Source organism: Euprymna scolopes, chromosome 18, assembly GCF_053919585.1.
Source record: "Euprymna scolopes isolate OS-2025 chromosome 18, ASM5391958v1, whole genome shotgun sequence".
In the NCBI taxonomy this organism is placed as follows: domain Eukaryota; kingdom Metazoa; phylum Mollusca; class Cephalopoda; order Sepiida; family Sepiolidae; genus Euprymna; species Euprymna scolopes.
The window spans coordinates 95,847,946-95,869,542 of NC_136499.1; the positions used below are offsets into that span (position 1 = coordinate 95,847,946).

Genomic DNA, 21,597 nt, shown 5'->3' on the forward strand with positions numbered 1-21,597 from the left:
CACAGTATTAATGCTGGTGTCCCTCAGGGGTTCATCCTGGGCCCAACTCTTTTCCTGATCTACATTAATGATCTTCCAAATCACATCCTTACATCATTTGCAGACATTTATGCTGATGACACTACCATTTATGGTAGCACATCTAAGACAGTAAATGACCAAGTTCTCTCCGATTCTCTCTCCTCTTATCTTGAGCACGTGGTACAATGGGGAAAGGAGTGGCTGGTTACTTTTAATGCATCTAAAACCAAGCTTCTCTGTTTACATCAACAATCTGATTCACATCTGGCATCAATTGAAATGAATGGCTCTCGTCTTTAGGAGGCCTCAAATTTTGACAAGCTTCTGGGCTTGACCTTTAATCCTGATCTTAAATGGAACACGTACATAAAATCTGTTGCCAAGGCCGCTGGAAAAATGGTGGGATCTTTCTATCGATCCAGTAGATATGTCACTGCTGATGCAATTCTCTATCTATATAAGAGCCAGGTACGTCCAAGGATGGAATACTGTTGCCACATCTGGGCAGGAGCTGCTAGAAAGGACTTGTCTTATCTTGATAGAGTTCAAAATAGACTTCGTAGCCTCGTAGGAGATGTCCTTTTCTCTTCCCTGCAACCTCTATCTCACAGAAGAGATGTTGCGAGTTTCTCTGATGTATCGTTATTTTCATGGAAAGTGTTCGACTGAGCTTCAGTCTATGGTCCCCCCTTCGCCAAACTTTCACAAGAAACACTTGTCTAGCTGAAAAAACACTATCAATAATTCCCCCCCCACTCTTTATCTGTGCCTAAACCTAAACGTAGATTCCATGAACAAAGCTTATTTCTTAGAACTGCATGCCTCTGGAATTGTCTTCCGTTTTCCTGCTTTCCAGCTGACTACTATATGGTTGTCTTCAAGTCTAACGTAAATAAGTTCTTGATGAGCCGTTCGATATAAGTTATCAAATTTACCGAATTTTCATTAATAGTGATTACTATGTTGTCCAATTTCTACTGTACACTCTTTAACTCTTATCCTTGAGTGGCCTCAAATATTCCTAAAAGACTCTACATCATGTATTTATCATGTATTTTTTTTCTATCTAAGCAATCTAATTTTTCTGAAGAGTATATGCACGAAAAAGGATGGTATTTCTATAATAACCGTTTGTTTCCGCATAATGAAATAGATCTGTAAAAAATGTACCAAAATTTTTTGCATGAAAAATAAATATTTGGATCTTGAGATATAACTATACTGTTATTCTTATATATATATATATATATATATATATATATATATATATATATTTTATTGGATGTTTGTTTAAATAGACATTCGGACGAGTTATTTGCAGGCGTCGCTTCCGTGGTCGAGAGGTAGAGCTGCCGTCTGTCAACACGACAGTTATAGGTTCGATCCTTGGCTTGGGAGAAGTGCTAATCTAGCGGCACTGATGAGTTGTGATACAACGAAACAGGACTGTATGTCAATGATTACAAATATATACACACACACACACACACACACATTTCCAAAACCAAACCAATGTCGCAGCCCACAAGAGCCAAAAAAGCCAACAAACCGAAAGTCCAAGACTCGAGTATTTTTTATATATATAATCAAATTTTGAATATTTAATAGTATTCTTTTGGCAATAATCATGAGCAAAAAGTTGGGACTGGGAGTTATTCTTTCCCAGTCTCAGAGCATTGCTTACACTCTGACTTTAACAAGAGTGTTCAGATTGATTTGAAATTCATAATTGACGTGTTGCTTCAGTCACCAATAATGCAGTTCACAATCATTGGAAGTTTTGACTTGCCTTTCTATTGATTTCTTTGCCCCAGTATTTACTTTCCTCTCACCACAAGACATAGCACAAGGCTGGGGGGAGGGGATAAGTTAACATACATGAGTTAGTGTAATTTGGCCTCTTAAAAATTGTCTAAGCAACCCCGTTGGCATTTCCCTATGAGGATGCCACCAGCAGTTAACAAATTCCTTCCCACTTTAAGAAGGCAAGACCTTTACGGTTAGACCTAGGATTTAGTGTTGGGACGATTCCTAATTTTTATACGATTCCGATTCCGATTCCAGGAAAATATTGATTAACGATTCCGATACCAAGTACGATTCCGATTCCTAGGGAATTATTGTTTTGAAATATACCAGGTAGTTTTATACTTATGGTCAGTAGTTCCCAAATATGTTCCCTAACTTTGGAAGAGATATTTTATGTCTACATCGTCGTGTTTTGGTTTAAATAAAATTATTATACAGTAAACTAAACGGAAAAATGAGCAAAATTTATTTTAGAGAAAATTTATTTTACTTAATTGGAATACAGAAAAAAAAACTCAAAGAAAATAGAATTTATCCTTCAGAGAAAAAACAAATAAAATAGAATTTATATAGCAGAACAAAAACAAGAAAATTAGAGAATAAATACACACGATTCATTATTTTGGTCCTCATAATTAACAGATTTAATGAATTAAATAAAAAAAATATAGCGGAAGAGAAAGAAAATATATACTAATTAAATATAAAAAAGATAAATATTTGATTTAATAATTTATAAATGAACGTGCGTAATGACAAAAAAAACAGGTCGAGTTGAACAACTCACACCCCCCTGTAATTTTTTTTACCGATAGTTTCATTAAATTCTTTTGCTGGATTTTCATTGATTACACACTAATCTAATAGATTATGAAAAAAAAAAAAAATTTATCATTATTTCGACATTTGGAAGGGGTGCTCACTTTTTAGTTACAACGTTCTGGTAAACCGGTCACCAATTTTGTAACCATCGATATTTTTTTTTTTTTTCTCATAATCTGATAGATTAGTGTGTAAACAATATAAATCCAGCGAAAGATTTAATTAAAACTATCGGTGAAAAAAATTACAGGGGGGGGGAGTTGTTCAACTCGCGATGTTTGTTTTTTATGAAATTGTTTTTTATAACAATGAATGGACATATTTTTAATTTTTTTAATTTTTTTTTGTTTTTATGAAAAGTTTCAATTTTTTTTACTTCGTTTTTATTTTTTCTGTTTTTTTATAACAATGAATGGACATATTTTTAATTTTTTTTATTTTTGTTTGTTTTTATGAAAATAAAGTTTCATTTTTTTTTTTTTTTTTCTTACTTCGTTTTTATTTTTTTTGTTAAGGATTCAAGTCCTATAGATTTCACTGACATGTTGGAGAAATGTTTCAAAATTCTCCATCCCCTTGTCTGCTGTCATGTGGTATGCCTCCCGGTACATTGCTTCATCAACGTGGGACCATTTCATGTCTCCGGAAGACCCATAGATGTATTTTATGCGTCTTTTAATTCTTGACCAGTACCCTTCAATACTGTTTGTGCAGACTTCCGAATGTTCCGAATGGTTGACTGTCCCGTGCACATATCCGAGATTTCCTAAATTAGAATAGCTCCGCCACTGGTCTGTATAAATTGTTGACCCGACAGCAACACATTCCACAATTACTTGCTCCAATGTTCTTGCTGAGCGGTCCGAGATTCGCCGCAGGAATCCTTTCCTTTGGGTTCGGTCATAGAACCCTACAACCCATATCTGGTTTGTCACTCGGCCAATGTTATACTTCCTCTTAAATAATAGACTCTCGTCTATTTCTACAACATGTCCCGGACCGCCTAGCTTTTCCCAGTCTTTCAGCATTTTACTGGAGCAAATATCCCGGCAATACTGATACCACTGGATACATGTTTTCTCGCTAATGCCAATGGCGTTTGCCGACCCTGTAACAGGAGTTTGTGTTATGAAGTCGTATATTATTTGTAACAGTGTGGAAATGGTCACTTTTGCGTGTTCAAAAAGTGTACCACTCCGTAATGATGTGATTTTTTTGCAGCGGCAGCATCTCCAACAGAAGCCATCCAGTTTGGCTTTCCCATATTTCTGCAGGGCCATGTCATGGCCACATGAACAAACCTTACTTTGCGCTATCAAATTCTTCTCCCTGGCATAATCTATTGGCGTTTCATTCATTTTCTTCATTAACTCCCACCTTGGGTTTCCGGAGGTAGCCATAATTAAAAATTAATTACCACGTGTTCACAATGGAAAAATAACTAGTCTTAATAAAAACAAAAAAAAAGCGCAATAAAAGGGCAATAAAAAAAATGCAATTTCTTGACATTCACTTCCGTTCTCCGAAAGTGAGTGACCAATTTGCCAGAAGGAAATTTTTTTTTTTCTTCATAATCTGATAGATTGTGTAAAATCGATACGTTTATTTCATAAAAACACACATAAGAATAAACTTAAAAAAAAAAAATTCATTGTTATAAAAAACAATCGATGGTTACACAATGGGTGACCGGTTTACCAGAATGTTGTAAATCTATAGGACTTGAATCCTTAACAAAAAAAATAAAAACGAAGTAAGAAAAAAAAAAATGAAACTTTCTTTTCATAAAAACAAAAAAAAATAAAAAAAATTAAAAATATGTCCATTCATTGTTATAAAAAACAATTTCATAAAAAACAAACATCGCGAGTTGAACAACTCCCTCCACCCCCCACCCCCCGTGTAATTTTTTTCACCGATAGTTTTAATTAAATCTTTCGCTGGATTTATATTGTTTACACACTAATCTATCAGATTATGAGAAAAAAAAAATATCGATGGTTACAAAATGGGTGACCGGTTTACCAGAACGTTGTAACTAAAAAGTGAGCACCCCTTCCAAATGTCGAAATAATGGTAAATTTTTTTTTTTTTTTCATAATCTATTAGATTAGTGTGTAATCAATGAAAATCCAGCAAAAGAATTTAATGAAACTATCGGTAAAAAAAATTACAGGGGGGGTGTGAGTTGTTCAACTCGACCAAAAAACAATATACCACGTGACATCGCGCCGTAGATACAAAATAACCTTTCCAAAGTTAACGACCATATATGAGAAATACCATTAATCGAAAGTTTTTGTGTTTTATACCAAAAAGGTAGGTATAGCGAAAAGTTACAATTAAAGGAATTTCAAAAACGATTTTTTGTTTAGCTATTGATAGTTGTATTTGTGACGGCAGTTCTTCAGACCTCCATAATTCACAAGGAGTAGTTAACACCTATTATTTTTTCTTACTTTTTCATTGCTTTTACACGTTGTTTCTAACGTGAAGAATAAGTTTAGCCAAACTAATTTTGAAATAGGGTATATCAAAGGAACACATAAAAATGATACCACTATAAAAAACAAGTGAAATACTAGATAAAATTGAGCAAACATAATTACCAAAATTACAGAAAAAAAAAAAAAAAAAAAAATTTGATTTTTAAGTTTGGGAAAGATATATTTATTATAACCAAATTCCTGTATGAAGACTGGATCTACTTTATTGGACGTTAATTTGTGAGATAAGTAATTTTTCAATGTTTAATGTTTTTAAAGTTTCAATTATCAATTAAATTTTTTTAATTGCATTTATTTTTCAATTTATTTTAAAAAAACAGGGTTTTAAATGTATTTTTCAAGGTAACAAGCTTCGAAAGAAACATAAAAAAAAAAATCACTTAATTTGTAATTTCGACAACCCTGAGAATTTAATTATTAAAAAAATATTGAAATGTGACATTTTTTTTATTTAACATTGTTAACATAAAAGGTGTTATAAATAATAAACTAGACAAAATACTATTAAAAAAACACCGAATATATGTCAAAATATGTCACGGTAACATATATTGAGCGAGTTTCTAGCAGTATTTTGTATAGTTTATTATTTATAACATCTTCTCCTGAACTTACCGTGTTAAAGAGAGTGTCGGGCGCCATTTTGAATTTTCCAATACATCGGTAAACACTGTATGCTTTTCGAGCTGAATAAACATGTTACATTGAATAAAAACCCGAAAAATATATCCAGTTAGGTAGAAAAATAACTTATCTTGCCTTTGATAACATTTATTTGTTATATATTTGTTTTTTGACAACTTTTTCGAATCTATGTGTACAGTAATACAAACCCGCATTTTCTTTTGAATTTTTTTTTTGGTTGACTGTGTTCAATTCACACATGGTTGATGCGGTTCAATATTGCTAAACTATAAGTCCTTAGTAAAATTCTATTTATAAATACTTTTTAAAATGAAATTATTTAATTAACCGTAAATATTATTTAGACATAAAAATTAATTGATTACAAAACCTTTTAAAAAGATATATATTAATTTCTTTTTCGTTCGGCAAAAAACTGTGCAAAACACTTTTAATTTTCAATTTAAAATTCTAGAAAAAAGATTATATTATTCTGCTTTTAATATAATCAAATTCAGGGTTTTATCTTTCTGGAGAAAAAAAAAAATAATGGATTTTATTTCAATGAAATTAAAAAAAAAAAAAACTTGACTGAATTGAATTAATTACCCTTAAATTAACGAAGGGATTATTTAATAACTTTAGGTTTGGAAGAGATAGGTATGGGGTCGATTTTTTTGAAACTTCAAAAGAAACCGACTACTGTCAAAACTTTGCGAAGTAATACAACGTGATCAATTTCATTTTAGAGATATTTCTTTCAAAAGCCTTCTTTTAAAAAAGAAAAAAAAGTATATTGTTCTATTAAACCTTTTACTGTTTAAATAATTTGACTTTGCTCGTTTTATTTTAAGAAAATATAAGTTGAAAAAGCATTTTCATTCACTATTAGAAGATTTGTCAGTAAAAAAAAACAATCGCCAAAAAGATAAGCGTTTTTTTAATTTTTACTTGCAATGTAGAGCCCTGCCCCCTGCATACTTCTTTTCAAGTTAACTCCTTTGTAGTTTTGATTACAATAGATCTGAATGAATGAACCTTGTAAGGGAGGGGCACTAAGCATTGCCCTGTTAATAATGAATTTCTTTGGTTTCTTTTTATTTCTCTCTTGCGGTTAGAAATATCAGAAAATTTTTTTCTTTTTTTTCAACATCAGACTAAAAGAATCGTAATGAAGGAATCGGAAAATTAAGGTATTTTTTAACGATGCGATTCCGATTCCGATACCTCCCAAAATACACGATTCTTACGATTAACGATTCCGATTCCGATTAATCGTCCCACCACTACTAGGATTACTCAGAACCTGCAAGGGATTTTATCCTTGGCCCCCAAAATCAACAGATTAGACCATTCCTGTAATGATCTGGTCCCTGTTGATTTTGCAGTGGGAGTTGTCTGCAGTTCTAGGAGGTTCCCCCGCCCCCAGGCTTTGCCTTCTCTCTTTGAGAAGGGGTTAGTTTATTGCTAATTGTCTAAGGCACCCTCACTGGGGAATGCCAACGGGGCTGCCCAGGCATTTTCGCAGGTCAGAGTGCCTCTCCTTGGAGGCGCTTACTTTTCAATCCCACTTTCTAACCCTGGTGTCTAAGTACGTGCAGTGGGAGAGGACTAAATAAACCCCTTTGATAATTTCAAGTTATTCATTGCAACCTTTCTCGTTTATTTATTTGCTTGGAAAAGAAAACAGATTTCATTAAATTTCAAAGTTTAAAAACAAATACAGAAAAACAAATGAGGAGAAAAAAATAGTGCAAATTTACAATACTTTTAGCATATTATCCGTAAAAACTTGACAGGATTATTTATATACTAGCAGGAAGACCTGATGCTGCTCAGGATGTAATCATTATTATGTACTTTTCATTGCACTCATAACACCATACAAACTTTTTTTGTTTGTACTCTACCCTCCCTATCCGGTTTTGCCCTCTCAGATTGTTGGAAGAAACTGAAATGTGGGAAAACTCTTTAAATTAGTGTCTTGTATGGTTCAAATTTTGTATGGTTCAAATTTTGTATGGTTCAAATTTTGTATGGTTCAAATCTTGTATGGTTCAAATCTTGTATGGTTCAAATCTTGTATGGTTCAAATCTTGTATGGTTCAAATCTTGTATGGTTCAAATCTTGTATGGTTCAAATCTTGTATGGTTCAAATCTTGTATGGTTCAAATCTTGTATGGTTCAAATCTTGTATGGTTCAAATTTCATTAAAAATCAAACATATGTATTTGAAGTTTTAAAAATAGTCTGTAGTCATGGAGGCACTTAATGGATATTTAGCACTTAATGGGTAACAGTTCTGAAAATTTCCCTGAAGACTTTTTATACTCTCTTAGCTCTTTGATTCTATGATGAACATTACATGAGAATACACTTAATTTTATATAGATTCTCCAACCTTTTTTTACAGAACACGCACACCCATTGCATTTTATATAGTTAAATCAGGTATGCATAGTTGAACATGTTTAATTGGTTCCCCGATTTATCAAAGAGGAACCTATGTTTTCAGTTGCATCCGTGCATCTGTTAGTTCGGACGATTGCCAGATAACCGTCAATTAGTTTTTCCTGAAATTTTGCCACAAATTGTATTTCATTAAATAGATGTGCACAGTAAAAAAATGTTTTTTCAAAAATTCCCGTTACACCCCGAGGGGCTCAAAGGGTCAAAAATGCTCCAAAGTGGCCAAAAAAATGATACATTTTGTCCCATAACTTTTGATCCATCCATTAGATTTTTTTTAAACTTGGCCAAAATGTGGAGCCCATTGTTCGTAATATAAATCCAGTATGGGTGACCCTGGCAAAATTCTGGTTCGCATCCCCAGGGACTTTCAGTGCTAAAAACGCCTGTTTTTGTGGCTCTTTTTTCATATTTCTCAACAAACTCAAATATACATGTGTTAAGGCCTGAAACTGCACCATTATCCATTTACACTGGGATTCAGCGACCCCAGGGACTCAAAAAAAAGGTCAAAAATACCTAAAAATGACACTTTTTGCCCCACAGCGTTTGATCCATCCATTAGATTTTCCTGAAACTTGGCCAAAATGTGGAGGCCATTGTTCTTAATATAAATTCAGAATGAGTGACACTGGCAAAATTCTGGTTCGCATCCCTCTGGGACTTTTAGAGCTAAAAAAACGTCTTTGAGTTCTTTTTTCATATTACTCAAAAACTTTATGTATGTCTATAGAGTAGTTTTCCATGGTGCTAAATTCAAATAAACATGTGTTAAGGCATAAAACAGGCATCATTTGTTCATTTTCACTGGGATTCAGCATTCTTGGAGCTCAAAAGGAGTCACAAGTGCCCTAAAATTTCAAAAAATGACACTTTTTACCCCATAACTTTTGCCCTATCCATTAGATTTTTCTGAAACTTGGTAAAAATGTGAAGGTAACATTAGCTCTTAACACTTCTCACATTCATCATTTCTTCACTATTTTTGTGGCGTCATCTCACATGCAGCACAAGAGGGAGACCACGCATGCACAGCTTTTTTTTTTTTTTTTTTTTTTTTTTTTTTTAACTTGCCTGAAAAAGAAACGAAAATATAAGTTTAATTTCAAAATTACACAGATTTTTATTGAATGATTTGAAGGAGGGAGGTAAAAGTAATTCTGTTGTGGAAACTTGCAGACATCTTTGATAATCTCAAGCAATTCATTTGTTTTTGTATGAAAAATATTTTTAAAATTTGATTTCATTTTTTTGTTTTTTTGTTAGGAGTAAACATTTTTGTTGGCCAACCTTGTAACCCCTTCTTGCCCTATTACACTTTTGAGAGAATTACTTTTGGGCTAGTCTGTGGTACAGAAGAGTGGACACTGGTACTGGGGTCTCTTACAGGCTTGGTTTGTCTTGAAGTGACTTTTTTATAACTCCTTATATCAAGTGACTTCATGAATTGTCTGCTACTAAAAATATTAAAAAAGAATCAGTAACCTTGATATTACCCATTCTTAGAATCAGCTGTTTCTCATCATACTGGACTTTTTGTAAAAAATTGAATGTGCTGCTCAGCTGGATTTGGCAGAAGACAATTCAATATTTTACAGAACCAAAATTCATAACTGAGCTATCACTGACGAAGAAAAGTTGTATATATATATATATATATATATATATGATTATTATGGCTAGGACAACAGAATATTGTTTTGACTCTCTGGTATATATCTGTTATTTTGTTTTTATATAGTGATATATATTCAAATTAAAACGATAAGATTATCCTGTTGTCCTAACCCTAATGATTATTGTCTGTCTTGACATTGCAAGATTGAAGACTTAAGACTGGACTATGAAGAAATTGTGACCTCCTTGTTGGCTAAGAGAGCTTGTCTAATTGGTGTTAATTTTCATTAATACAGATAACTTTTTTGTGATACTGTGAACTACCCCACCCTCAACCAAGACCACAGAAAATGATTCAAAGAAAGGAAAATGTTGAGAAAGTAAGATAAGTTGACGGGCGATAAGGGAGCTTCCAAATGTATTGAGCTTTTCAGACTGGATAGTGCCCTGACCATTAGGTGTTAGTTTTTGAGTAGAATGGCTAAGAAAACAGGCTGATGTACTGCTGATCAACTAGGCGTTACCGAAAGAAAGACCAGACATCTAGGATTTCTGGTTGAAAGTAGATATATTTAGCAGACAAGTTAGTCAAAATTCAGCCTAGGGGAAATTGCAAACAGTCCAAAAGTCTACAACTCTGCATTGGACAAAGAAAATTGTTGTTGGGGCCGACACGATTGGATGATAATCAACGCAGTATTAGTCTTCTTCCATTAGAAGATATCACAGACACCCAGAGCACAATCAAGTTATGCCAATAACATTTTTATCGTAGCAGAACCACAAAGGCGATCATCGGCCATATTTTTATTTGATCTTACTCATTTTCATCTTGCGTTTAGAAAGGAGAGATAATCAACTATACAATGCCATTTTATTCATAATGCTCGACTCATCTCCAGTCAATTTTTCACTCCTAAAACTACCCTAACTTTGTTGATGTTACTGCTCACGTTTTTTACTTCAGTGTTTTTTTCATTCACAACTTGTCAAACCTGAATCTTGACAGATAACCACTTGCTATAGTTGTCCTTTAACAGTTCAAAGCCCCCCCCCCTTCTTGCTTGATATGCAACAAAATTAGTTTTGGGCTTTTTGAAATGAGGATTAATTTTGATTATTTGAACTACTATTCTCATTTTGGTTGATGTAATCTCCAGCTTCCTTATATGCATCTTTTCAAATTTGAGAATTTTGAGTCCAACAAAAATTCTCAAGTTAGAAAAAAATGTATCTAAAGAAAGTGGAAGGTTATATCAACCTAAACATTGTAAAAATAAGAACCATGATGAGAATAGTAGTCCAAATACAAAAATAGTTAGGATTCTTTTTTTTCTTTTTTTTTTTTTTTTCCTCTACAACTTTTCTCCTAAAGTTTTCATTTTTATTTTTTATATATATATATATATATTAATAACAATTATTTTCTTTGTCTTCATTTCAGATTGTTGTTGATGATGACCATCACAAAGCATGGTCATTATATGAGGCCGGTCCCCGTAGTGTCCGTTGCCCTCTCATATTCTTTCCTCCTGCCAGTGGAAGTGCAGATGTTTTCTTCAAACAAATTCTTGCATTATCAACTGTTGGATACAGAGTCATTGCAGTAAGCATTTCCGTTTTTTTTTTTTCCATCTTTCAAATGGGGGGGGGGGGTATGGATCTTATCCATGCTCTTTCTTGTGAATCAAAGGTGAAGATGTACTTTTGATATTTTTTCCAGGATGTGTACCCAAGTTTCATGAAGAAAGAGATAACCAACTAGATAATATTGCTAACCATATTTTCTTCCTCATAATATATAGCTAAAATGAATGAAGGATATTCAGGTTATGAAGATTTGCTTTTGGTGTGTATTAGTGCAATCACTTATGTACAACAATCACGTTGACCGAATTAAGCAACATTGAGCCTGGTCAGTACCATATAGGTGGCCATACAGGCGCTGTATGTAGGACATCAACACCTTGCTGCAAGAACTGTAAAAAAACCTATACAAGTGACTTGGAACCACTTGTAAATTTCATATTCCCTTGACCCTTTTGGAGGAAGCTGGTTCAACCCATGTAGAGTCAGTGCTGATGCTTAGAATGCGATCATTTAAAAATGTCTAATTTTTTGGTACTTAGAAATAGTTATCCAAGAAAATTTCAGTACTTACATTAATTCACCAGAAACTTAGGACCTATGTATTAATTATTATTAGGCTTTTTTCCCCCTCTAACCTAACCCTTTTAGTAAATGAAAACATCTTCAAAAGTTTCAAATAAAAAGTTACAAAAATAAGGGTATCCAAAAAATTACATAAAAGTTGGAACTTGATCTTTCTAATTGATTAACAGTACCTTTTTTTTTTCTTTGTATATTTAAAAAAAAAAAAAAAAAATTGAACTTTGATTTGCCTTTCTCTTTCTCTGTAATCAGAAGTACTTACATCATGACTGCAAATCTCTGGATACCTCTTCCTAATCAAATTTTTTTTATAATTTTATTTTTTACAACGGCTTTATAACTTAAAATCGACTCCACCAATTATCTAAATTTTGATGCAACACTACAAAGATGACTTTGAATGCAATAGATTATCTAAACAACAGCTTATCACACAGGCAGCTGTGTGTTGTGTAGTTAACACATGGCAGCAGTTCTATCTTTTTCATTGCCTTTTCCATTGAGTATTGATTAATATCAGCAGTTGTAAAAAAATAATAGCACCAAATCATTTGCAGTTTAGCAATGCTTTCATCCTATATAACGAAATGGAAATGCCTATCACAAAGCACAACTGCATTCTCCAACGTCAGGGCTCTATGGACAAATTTATCTTTAGTTGATCTTTGACAACTAAATATTTATGTTTACTAGCCAAATAGAAAAGTTACTAGCCAAACCCACATGATTTTTAGAATATGACATCTTCGTTTTGTGACGAGTATGTACATAGACAAAGTGTAATTCTAAATATACAACAAATTTTATGTTGATGCTTGAAGGTATAAACATTGTTTTCTTCAAATGTTTTTTTTTAAACAGCTTTCATTAAGAAAGAGTATATTGTTCTATTAAACTTTTATTGTTTATTTAAACAACAGTTTAATAGAATAATGTACTCTTTTTTTATCTTTGTTCATTTTATAAAAAAAAAAAGTTTAATAGATATTTTTCACTCAGTAGTGAGTTTTGCAAGATTGTCACTGAAAGAAATACAATCACCAAAAGATAAGCGTTTCATTATTTCTAGTCGCCATTTTGAAAAATCACTCGTAAATGCGATTGTTTCACTTGCAATATAGAGCCCTGAACATCTAGAAAAATGAAAGATTTTCTCTTAGCTTATCTACTGCTCGGACAACTTCTTGTTTGACAAAATATCCTCATACGTAGTTGTAGTGATATTTTTCCCTGATTACTACCTTTTTTTTTTTTTTTTAAATTTCTAAATATTTTTAAAAAAATATTTTTCATATTCGATCATTGTAAAGATCCATTTATTGTGTGTATATTTTTGCCAAAGTAAAAATACAGTCATAAGGGTACATACATTACACAAGTAAAGTTTTCGAATTATTTTTACTAGGTTGTTTTCCCCATAATTGATTAAAAATAGGACAACTAGAGTTATTTCTTTTTAAACAAAGCCAATTTGCAGTAGTTCATTATAAATTGACAAATTGTTATTTGAATTTTCTCATGAACAATAGAAAGTAGTGGACCAGGACCTTTTTTCGGAAAAGAATTAAAAAAAATAAGCAACTTATTTTGAAAATGAAAATGCTGCAAAAAGAAATAAAATGACAGAAAACTGTCCATTGTTTCTTTCTCTTCTCTTCAACAATTACAAAGTATACAACTTTGAAGTTCCTTTCCAACAAACAACTTGTGCATGTAATGTTCACATTACTGACATATCTAACCCCACATCCGGTGTCATATATTCAAAGAAAATATTGAAATGTACGTCTCACAAAATTAAATTGAATTGTTGTTGCGCTTACTGGATTAACAAAAATATAAAAATGTAATCGTAATTTAGTGAAATTATGCTAAACAAACTAAAATATAAACATTTAATTCTGCCTGGCAATTCTAATATGTTTAGGGTGTGGATTTTTCATGAATGAACACCTTTTTAACAAAGTTTGTTTAAAATCATCTGCACAGCACACCTTTATACACACACAGCCTTTGAGATTTGAAAAAAAAAAAAAAATCACTTGACCGGCGGACGAGTGTGAGGGAAAATTTACTCGCCCAAAATATTTTTATTCATCCGACTTTGTCTTTGTTTCAGTCAATAATAGTAAATAATTTTACAACAATTCAAGAAATTACCATGTGTATAATCTAATAAGAAAATATTTGTATAACTCTTGTAAATCAACTATTTTATTGCTACAAACATTTCAGTAAATATTCAACAAAACGTTAAACTACAACACCAATTTCTTTATATAGCATCATTCATATTATTGTTCCATAGAAATAAGAATCATTTCTTTGGATGCTTGACGGAACAACGCGTTTTTTCCTCTTTCAAATGTTCGTCTGTACTTTTGTAAGCATGAAGTGTATGTAGTTGTAGTGTCGAAGAATTTTTTTTCAAAATCAGAGAGCTAAATGAAGGCGACATTTTGACTACACGCCCAATGTATACATTTGACCTCTTGTTAACCTTTAGCGTGACCACTCTTTTTTTTCAATACAATATTCCAATGGTCTCACAGCTAGAGATGAAAGAATTCACAAATGATGAGGCATAGGTCATTCTAAGTCACCGCATATTTGAGGGTCGTAAAATAAATGACTGGTGGGCGAGTGATTTATGACTTTTAGTCGCCCCAATAAATTTTCAATCGACTGTGGTGACCGGTCGTGTAAAGTCCCAAAGGCTGTATATATATATATATATATATATATATATATATATATATATATATATATAAAATGACCATGCTTTTAAATGAGTTAAAACACACAAACCAGTTAAGTAAAAGAATAACTTTTATTGGGTTTGTTTTACAATCCACAGAAGTATGAAAAAGTGGCTAAAAAGCAAATATATAACAAATAAATGTTACCAAAGGCAAGTTACTCTACTACCTACCTCTATAAATTTTTGGTGTTGTAAATGTTTATCCTATTAAAAAAAACAAGTGTTGAGCATTACATGAGAACAAGAAAAAAAAATGGCTGTGATGTTTCTTGAAGTCTTCACAATGACTTAAGAATACAAAATGATACAAAATAGTGGTAGAAACTCACCTGATAATTTTCATGATAACTTGAAGCCGTTAAAATGTAATTTAATTATCCTAATTAGTTAAATGAACTTGAAAACATAATTCTGATCTGTACAAAATTTTCTTTCATTTGATATGCTACAGGCCATATTTTGTTAATAATTTCTTTGAATCGTGTCATAGTTGCCATCTTGGATTTTTCAGGGTGTAATGATGATAAATTATAATGTCCATCAGAATAACATTTTGCATGATGATAGTCTTACCTCCCATTTTTTAAACTGTGTTTTATGATGCTGCTTCTTGAAGCCGTTAAAATGAAGCTTAATTATGCTAATTAGTATAATGTACTTGAAAACAATTCTGATCTATACAAAATTTTCTTTAATTTGATATGCTACAAGCCATATTTTAATTTCTTCGAATCATGTCATGGCACCATCTTGGATTTACTGATTGCCATCTTGGATTTTTCATGATGTTATAATGCCAAATGATAATATCCATCAGAATAAAACTTCCTATGATGATAAAGCCTTACTTTCCATTTTTCTTAGCTGTTTTTTTATGTTTCTACTTAAAGATGTGAAAATCAAACTGAAACATGCTAATTAGTATGCAAGTTACCAAGTGAGATGGTCGTAAATAATGGTATAATATGTTCAAAATTTCATATCTTAAAAAGATCTGAAGATACAGCGTTTTAAAGATGGGTTAGTCTGTAAATTGTGCAAATTTCCTTCCATTTTTAGTCACAAGCTTATATGCATTTGAATAGGATTGACTTAAGGCGAAATGTCCAGTGAACCACACATTTTTTTTTATACTTTAAATGATCATAACTCCAGTTCTAATGGGCCGATTTAAAAAAAAACTAAAGATTATTTGTTTGTTTTTTTTTAATTCTTTTTTCAATAATGCTTGATTTGAGTTTATTCAATCTAAAGAAAAAAAAAATGGTGTGGTATGGCTACTATAAACAAATCGCATGGATTTCCATGCAACTTAGTTGTTGTCGTGGAAGCTCATACATCAAAAGCAACAGAATAACCCATCAATACTTCACATATTGATAATTCTTTATTTGAAATAGCTGCACGTACCACTTTGCCAACATCCAGTTTCATTCCCTTTTTACCTTTCCCACAACGTCACATCTGGAGATATTTCTTGGGTGCTTATTGATTCTCATTATGACCTTAAAATACATTCAAAGTCCCAATTTCAGAATTTAAAAGGAACATGGAGTGATTATTGTTGGAATTCTATATCTGGAATGTGGCAGAATCAAGATGCTTGGAAGAAAGAAATTAGAGATCAGTCATTATTTATGTTGATATGTATAATATGTAACAGACAATAGAGAATAGCATAAAAGCGAAATAATGGTGTTAGGCCCAACTTAAATACAGTCCTGGTAATATGGGTGGTTGTGGGAGTAGATGTTAGTATGAGAATGTAAATAACCCTAATTTCCTGTGCTATAATGTGAAAAATGTAATAGTTTTTGGAAGAATGAAATGAATGCATCAAGACTTTAAGTGGTGGGCAGAACATATTAGCATATGCAGGTTTTGGTTTGAAAGCTATAATGGTTAATGGAATAGGGGAAAAATTCACTTTATTTTGGTATAAAAATTTTTTTTTTTTTTTTTTTTACAGGTCGATTATCCCGTCTATTGGACCTTGAAAGAAATATGTGATGGTTTCCAGAAACTTCTTGATCATCTTCACTTAGATAAAGTAAGTAGTTGAGATCTGATGAAATTAAAACCTTTTTTAAAATAAAAAAATTTTATGATACATTTGATTGTGAAAATTGTTCTTCATGATGCTACGGATGCTGTTATAGGTAAAAGATAAACAGAGAATAATTTTAAACTCAATAAAAATTGTTTCTAAATTTTTTATATAAAGATTGATAATTTATATTTGGATTATTCGAACTACTGCTCTCATCTTTAGTACTATTTGCACAATGTTTCGATCGATGTAACCTTAGACCGTCACATCTTGTCAAACTCTGGAAAGTTGCACATAATTTTGAACAGAAGCCTTTATTTAATCCCTTTATTTTAGCATGTTCTCGTTTTGTAGTCATCTGTAGTAATAAATATTGATAAGTTGTAACATTGTATATTTAAAATCGAAACTAGGTTTAAAGCTGACAAAATTTTACTAGAATCGCATAGTGGTTAAAGTACTTGGTAAAATTCAGTTGTGACGCTCATCTGGAGGTTGAAGGTTCAATCCTCAGTGCGTTCGACTCTAATACTATTGTAAATTAAGTCTTCTATCCAGTCATGACTGACGAAATGAGAGCATGCTACCATCGTGGAATAAATTTTATGCAGATTCCTGTGTTCCTCAAGATACACCTGAGGAAGGTCAGAGGTTATATCGATCAAAATGTGAGAATACTGAAGCTTAGAACAGTAATCCGAATAATCCCAATATGAAAATTAACTCTTATTCTGCAATATTTTGGCTTTCAAACCTGTCAAATTTATATTTGCATGACTCTGTGTGTGTAGCCTTAATAACAACATTCACACAGTACTAAATATTCACAAGGTTATTCATTTCGGACATTATCTAATATATAGAATAAAATGAACCTCTTAATTGTTCTGTCATTAATAGCTTTCTTTCTACAAAATCGTCTTCTGTTTTATCAGTTTTTCATGTGAATTGTTGTATTCTATTCAATACCTTCAAGGAAATACTTTGTTCTGGTTGGGTTAGAATTATTTTCAAATTGCCCCCCCCCTTTTTTTTTATAGACACAACTCTGCATTCATTCATACAGAATTTCCTTTGATTTTATGAGAAAAAAATGTTCTTGAATGAAAAATTGCCTAGTTTGCAAATACGAAACAAATTGCCAGTAAATACACTATCAGAATAATGCCAATTAAATTGAGTAGTGTTTGTGCTGCACACATCAACATTTTTAGTCCTGGATTGAGGGGTCCATTATTTTTTTTTTTTTTTTTTTTTTTTTTTTAGTGGCTATGTGGCACAATCCTGTAATGAAGCTATTTAAGTATAGATATGCAAATTATCATAGGAATATATTTTATTCTTGGTCAAATATTATATAAAAAAAAAAAAAATGCTCCCAAATATCTTGTGCACCCTTTATGTATCTATACTTCATATCCATCCGTGATATGGCAACATTTTTTGTAAATGATTGCCTTTGCTTCTTGCCTATGGGTTAAGCTCTCTAGTAAGAAGAACGACTGCTGTTTGTAAGGAATAATTCTTGGTAAAATAATTGAACTTAGAAATTGATAATAAGCATACAGTGTCAACCATAAGCAACTCTAATTTCATTTCAACATAATGTCACATTGAAAAAATATGCAACTTCAATATAGAAACTGACAAAGGATACACCTAAGTTTTTATAATCTGAAACTGGTTTAAAGTTATGCATGCTCTCCATGGAACCCTGTACATTTTTTTTTTCTGGGACCGAGTGGCATACTTTGACACACAGCTCCAACGGTAACTTAGATTTCTTCCTTACGTTCAATGTTATTAAAGTATACAATTTTGAATGACACAGGAAAGAGACTATTTGCTTTAAATATCAACAAAATTACAAACTAAAGAAAATGTTACTTATGGTGAATCCTGTATAAACATCATAATTTCGCTTTGTAGCGATAATGATAGCCTAGGATAATAGGCTCCAACTCATGACAAATCAGTTGTTCAAATTTCTCCTTGAAAACAATTGCTTCAACTGTGATACAAGACAGCTGTCTGTGAATGATACCTGTTTATTAATTATATTAATGCCAAAATTTATCAAGTCTAAAAATCACCTAAGAATAAGTGCTAATGCAATAGATTAACATTTGAAGGATAATGAATATTATGAAACCATTGAAAATAATCAAATAAAATGTGAGGATGATTTGACAAATGTTTACTTAAATTTAAGCTGACCATGTTGTAGTCCACACTTACTCTATTCACCACAAAATCTGTTCAATTCACATGATATGCGTGATAAAATATCAAACTTTTGTGTAATAAATAATAAGTGTTAAATTGGCGAGGGTGATTTTCTTCATTCTCAATGAAACATGTTTTTGTTGGCATGTAGGACACCATTATTATCATTTTCGGTTTAACGTCTGTTTTTATGTGTTGACTTAAAGAAATTGATTTCCAAACTAATCTATCTTTGACTAGGTCTTTATTTGTTCATTTTTCTGTAGAGTCCATTTTTATCACTTTCCTTCCCCTGTGAACTGGACCTGCCACCTTAACTGCTCTACACCTACTAATCCAAGAACTCTCGATTCTTTCAACATGGCCATACCATCAAAGTCTCTTATTCTCCCTATACTATTGAGATTTAATTTTCCTCTGAGATCAGAATTAAGCCCATCTTTAAGACTCACATTACACACCCATCGTATCATTCTCGTATCATTTCTCTCCATGCAACACGTCCTCAATTTTTCACTGGCCAGGTTTTACTTTCATACATCATCACACTGCATACACATGCCTGATAGACTCTTTCCTTTGTCAACAGTGATAATACTCCGATTCTTTGTCTTTTATACATAGACATTACACATTGATTCTGAAGGTATTATTAAAAGTAAAATCTTTTTCGAATTTTAATATTTGATGTATTTTTCTAAATTCTTTTCTAATTTCTGCAGGTTCATATATTTGGAGCATCTCTTGGTGGTTTCATTGCTCAAAAATTTGCTGAACACACTTCGCATTCCCCTCGAGTAATGTCTCTCCTTTTGTGCAACTCATTCAATGACACCTCCATTTTCCAACAGACGAGTGCAGCACCCACGTGAGAACACTTTTCTTTTTTTTATAAGAGGAAAAAAAAAAAGCTTTGATTCAAATTGTTAGATTCAAGTGAATTCAAACTTAATGTTTACATCCAGTTTGAAAGTTTTGAGATTCTTTTATTCTGACTTCTGTGAGCTTTTTTATTTTTATTTTTATTTTTTATTTTTATAAAAATGTGAAAAAAAAATGTAGTCTCCTTTCAACATGTAAAAGAATTTTTTTATTTTATTTTTTTTTGTCCCGTAGTTATTCCAATTATGAAATTTTATTGTGGAACAATGAGAGTGGTATTGGTGAAGTGGATATTTATAAAAAAAATATTTTATTAAGTTTATGATTGGCAACTATTGGATGATTTAAAATAATTTTTTTTTTTTCCGTTAATGACTAACATGAGTGTAATATAAGTGCCTTATTTTACTTTTAATCATAGATTTTGGATGATGCCTGCATTGTTTCTAAAGAAAATGGTCATTGGAAGTTTCCAGAAGGGCATGGTTGATTCGAGTATTGCAGACTCCATTGATTTTCTTGTGGATAAGGTTAGACAACTTATTTCTTTCAAGTCTTAACTTTAAATCCTGAAGTTGAACTATGGAGTTTTGTATCTTACATTTTTTATGTTCTCAAAAAGAGAATATTTTTTTTAAATTTGCTTAGAATGTTTTGTTTTTTTTATTTTTACTAGCCAGAAAGTAATCCAAAGAACTGCATTTTATCTTCTACAGAGCTGTCAACACTAAGCAATATATTTAGTATTAAGTTTCTTACACTCTGCATTCTAAGAGCTTTTTTGCTAAATTCAATGAAATTAATCCAATTAGTTCTGCAGCCTATAAATGCTTATACTTTTTTGTTCCCTCATTTAATGCTTAAAAAAATAAACAATTTTTGAGAAAGGGTTTATTGCTAATTGCCTGAAGCACCTCTATTGAGGAATAGTGATGAGGCACTTTTTTGTAGACTAGAGTGCTCACCTTCTCTTGTGTTGGCTGAAGAATTCCTACTTTCCAATCAAGTGACATCTTTCCGCTATACAAGGGAGATAAGTAAACCAGCATCGTACAAACTTTGTTGACTGGCTTGATTCTGTTGGTGGCATTCTTGCAGGGGGAGGGGGACATCTGAGCCTTGAAGAATTTTCAAGTTTTGAATTTTCTGCAATATTTCGTGTTTTCATCTAAATGTAATATGGTGTTCTTGAATCCCTCACAGTTCATCTTATTCATTGATGGTTGAGATTTCAGTGTTAATGTGGCAGCCCAAGTTATTAGCTTCTCTTTCCATCACTGATGTCTTCCTCTCAATAACCACATTTACAAATTTTGTTTTTTAAAGAAAAAAAGCATAAACAATTAGATTTTAAAAATCTTTTGTGGGTTTTATTTGTTCTTTGAAATATACATGTTGGCATATAAAATACCTAACCTCTCTCTCCTCCACCATGAGGAGGAGGAGGAAGAAGCTATCAAAAAGCCCAACTACACTCTCTGGTGGCATTAACAAAAGAGCAAATCTTTTTACCAATTTCGTACATCCATTTATATGTAGCTTTCCTGATAATGGAAAATTTTACTTTGACTTTTAAGCATACATGGAAATTTTCATATTAAGCCAGTATACATAAGAATTTTGTAATTCCAGCTGT

General features: G+C 32.0%; 1 protein-coding gene across 1 annotated transcript in view; it reads left to right on the forward strand.

Moving 5' to 3' along the window:
• LOC145297689 (maspardin-like) overlaps positions 1-21,597 on the forward strand; it is a 59,617-nt gene that overhangs the window by 21,381 nt on the left and 16,639 nt on the right. The window contains exons 3-6 of the mRNA XM_080143887.1: positions 11,315-11,476; positions 16,773-16,853; positions 19,802-19,947; positions 20,383-20,491. Coding sequence (XP_080000013.1) covers positions 11,315-11,476; positions 16,773-16,853; positions 19,802-19,947; positions 20,383-20,491 — 498 coding nt within the window. The remainder of the gene's footprint in view (positions 1-11,314; positions 11,477-16,772; positions 16,854-19,801; positions 19,948-20,382; positions 20,492-21,597) is intronic.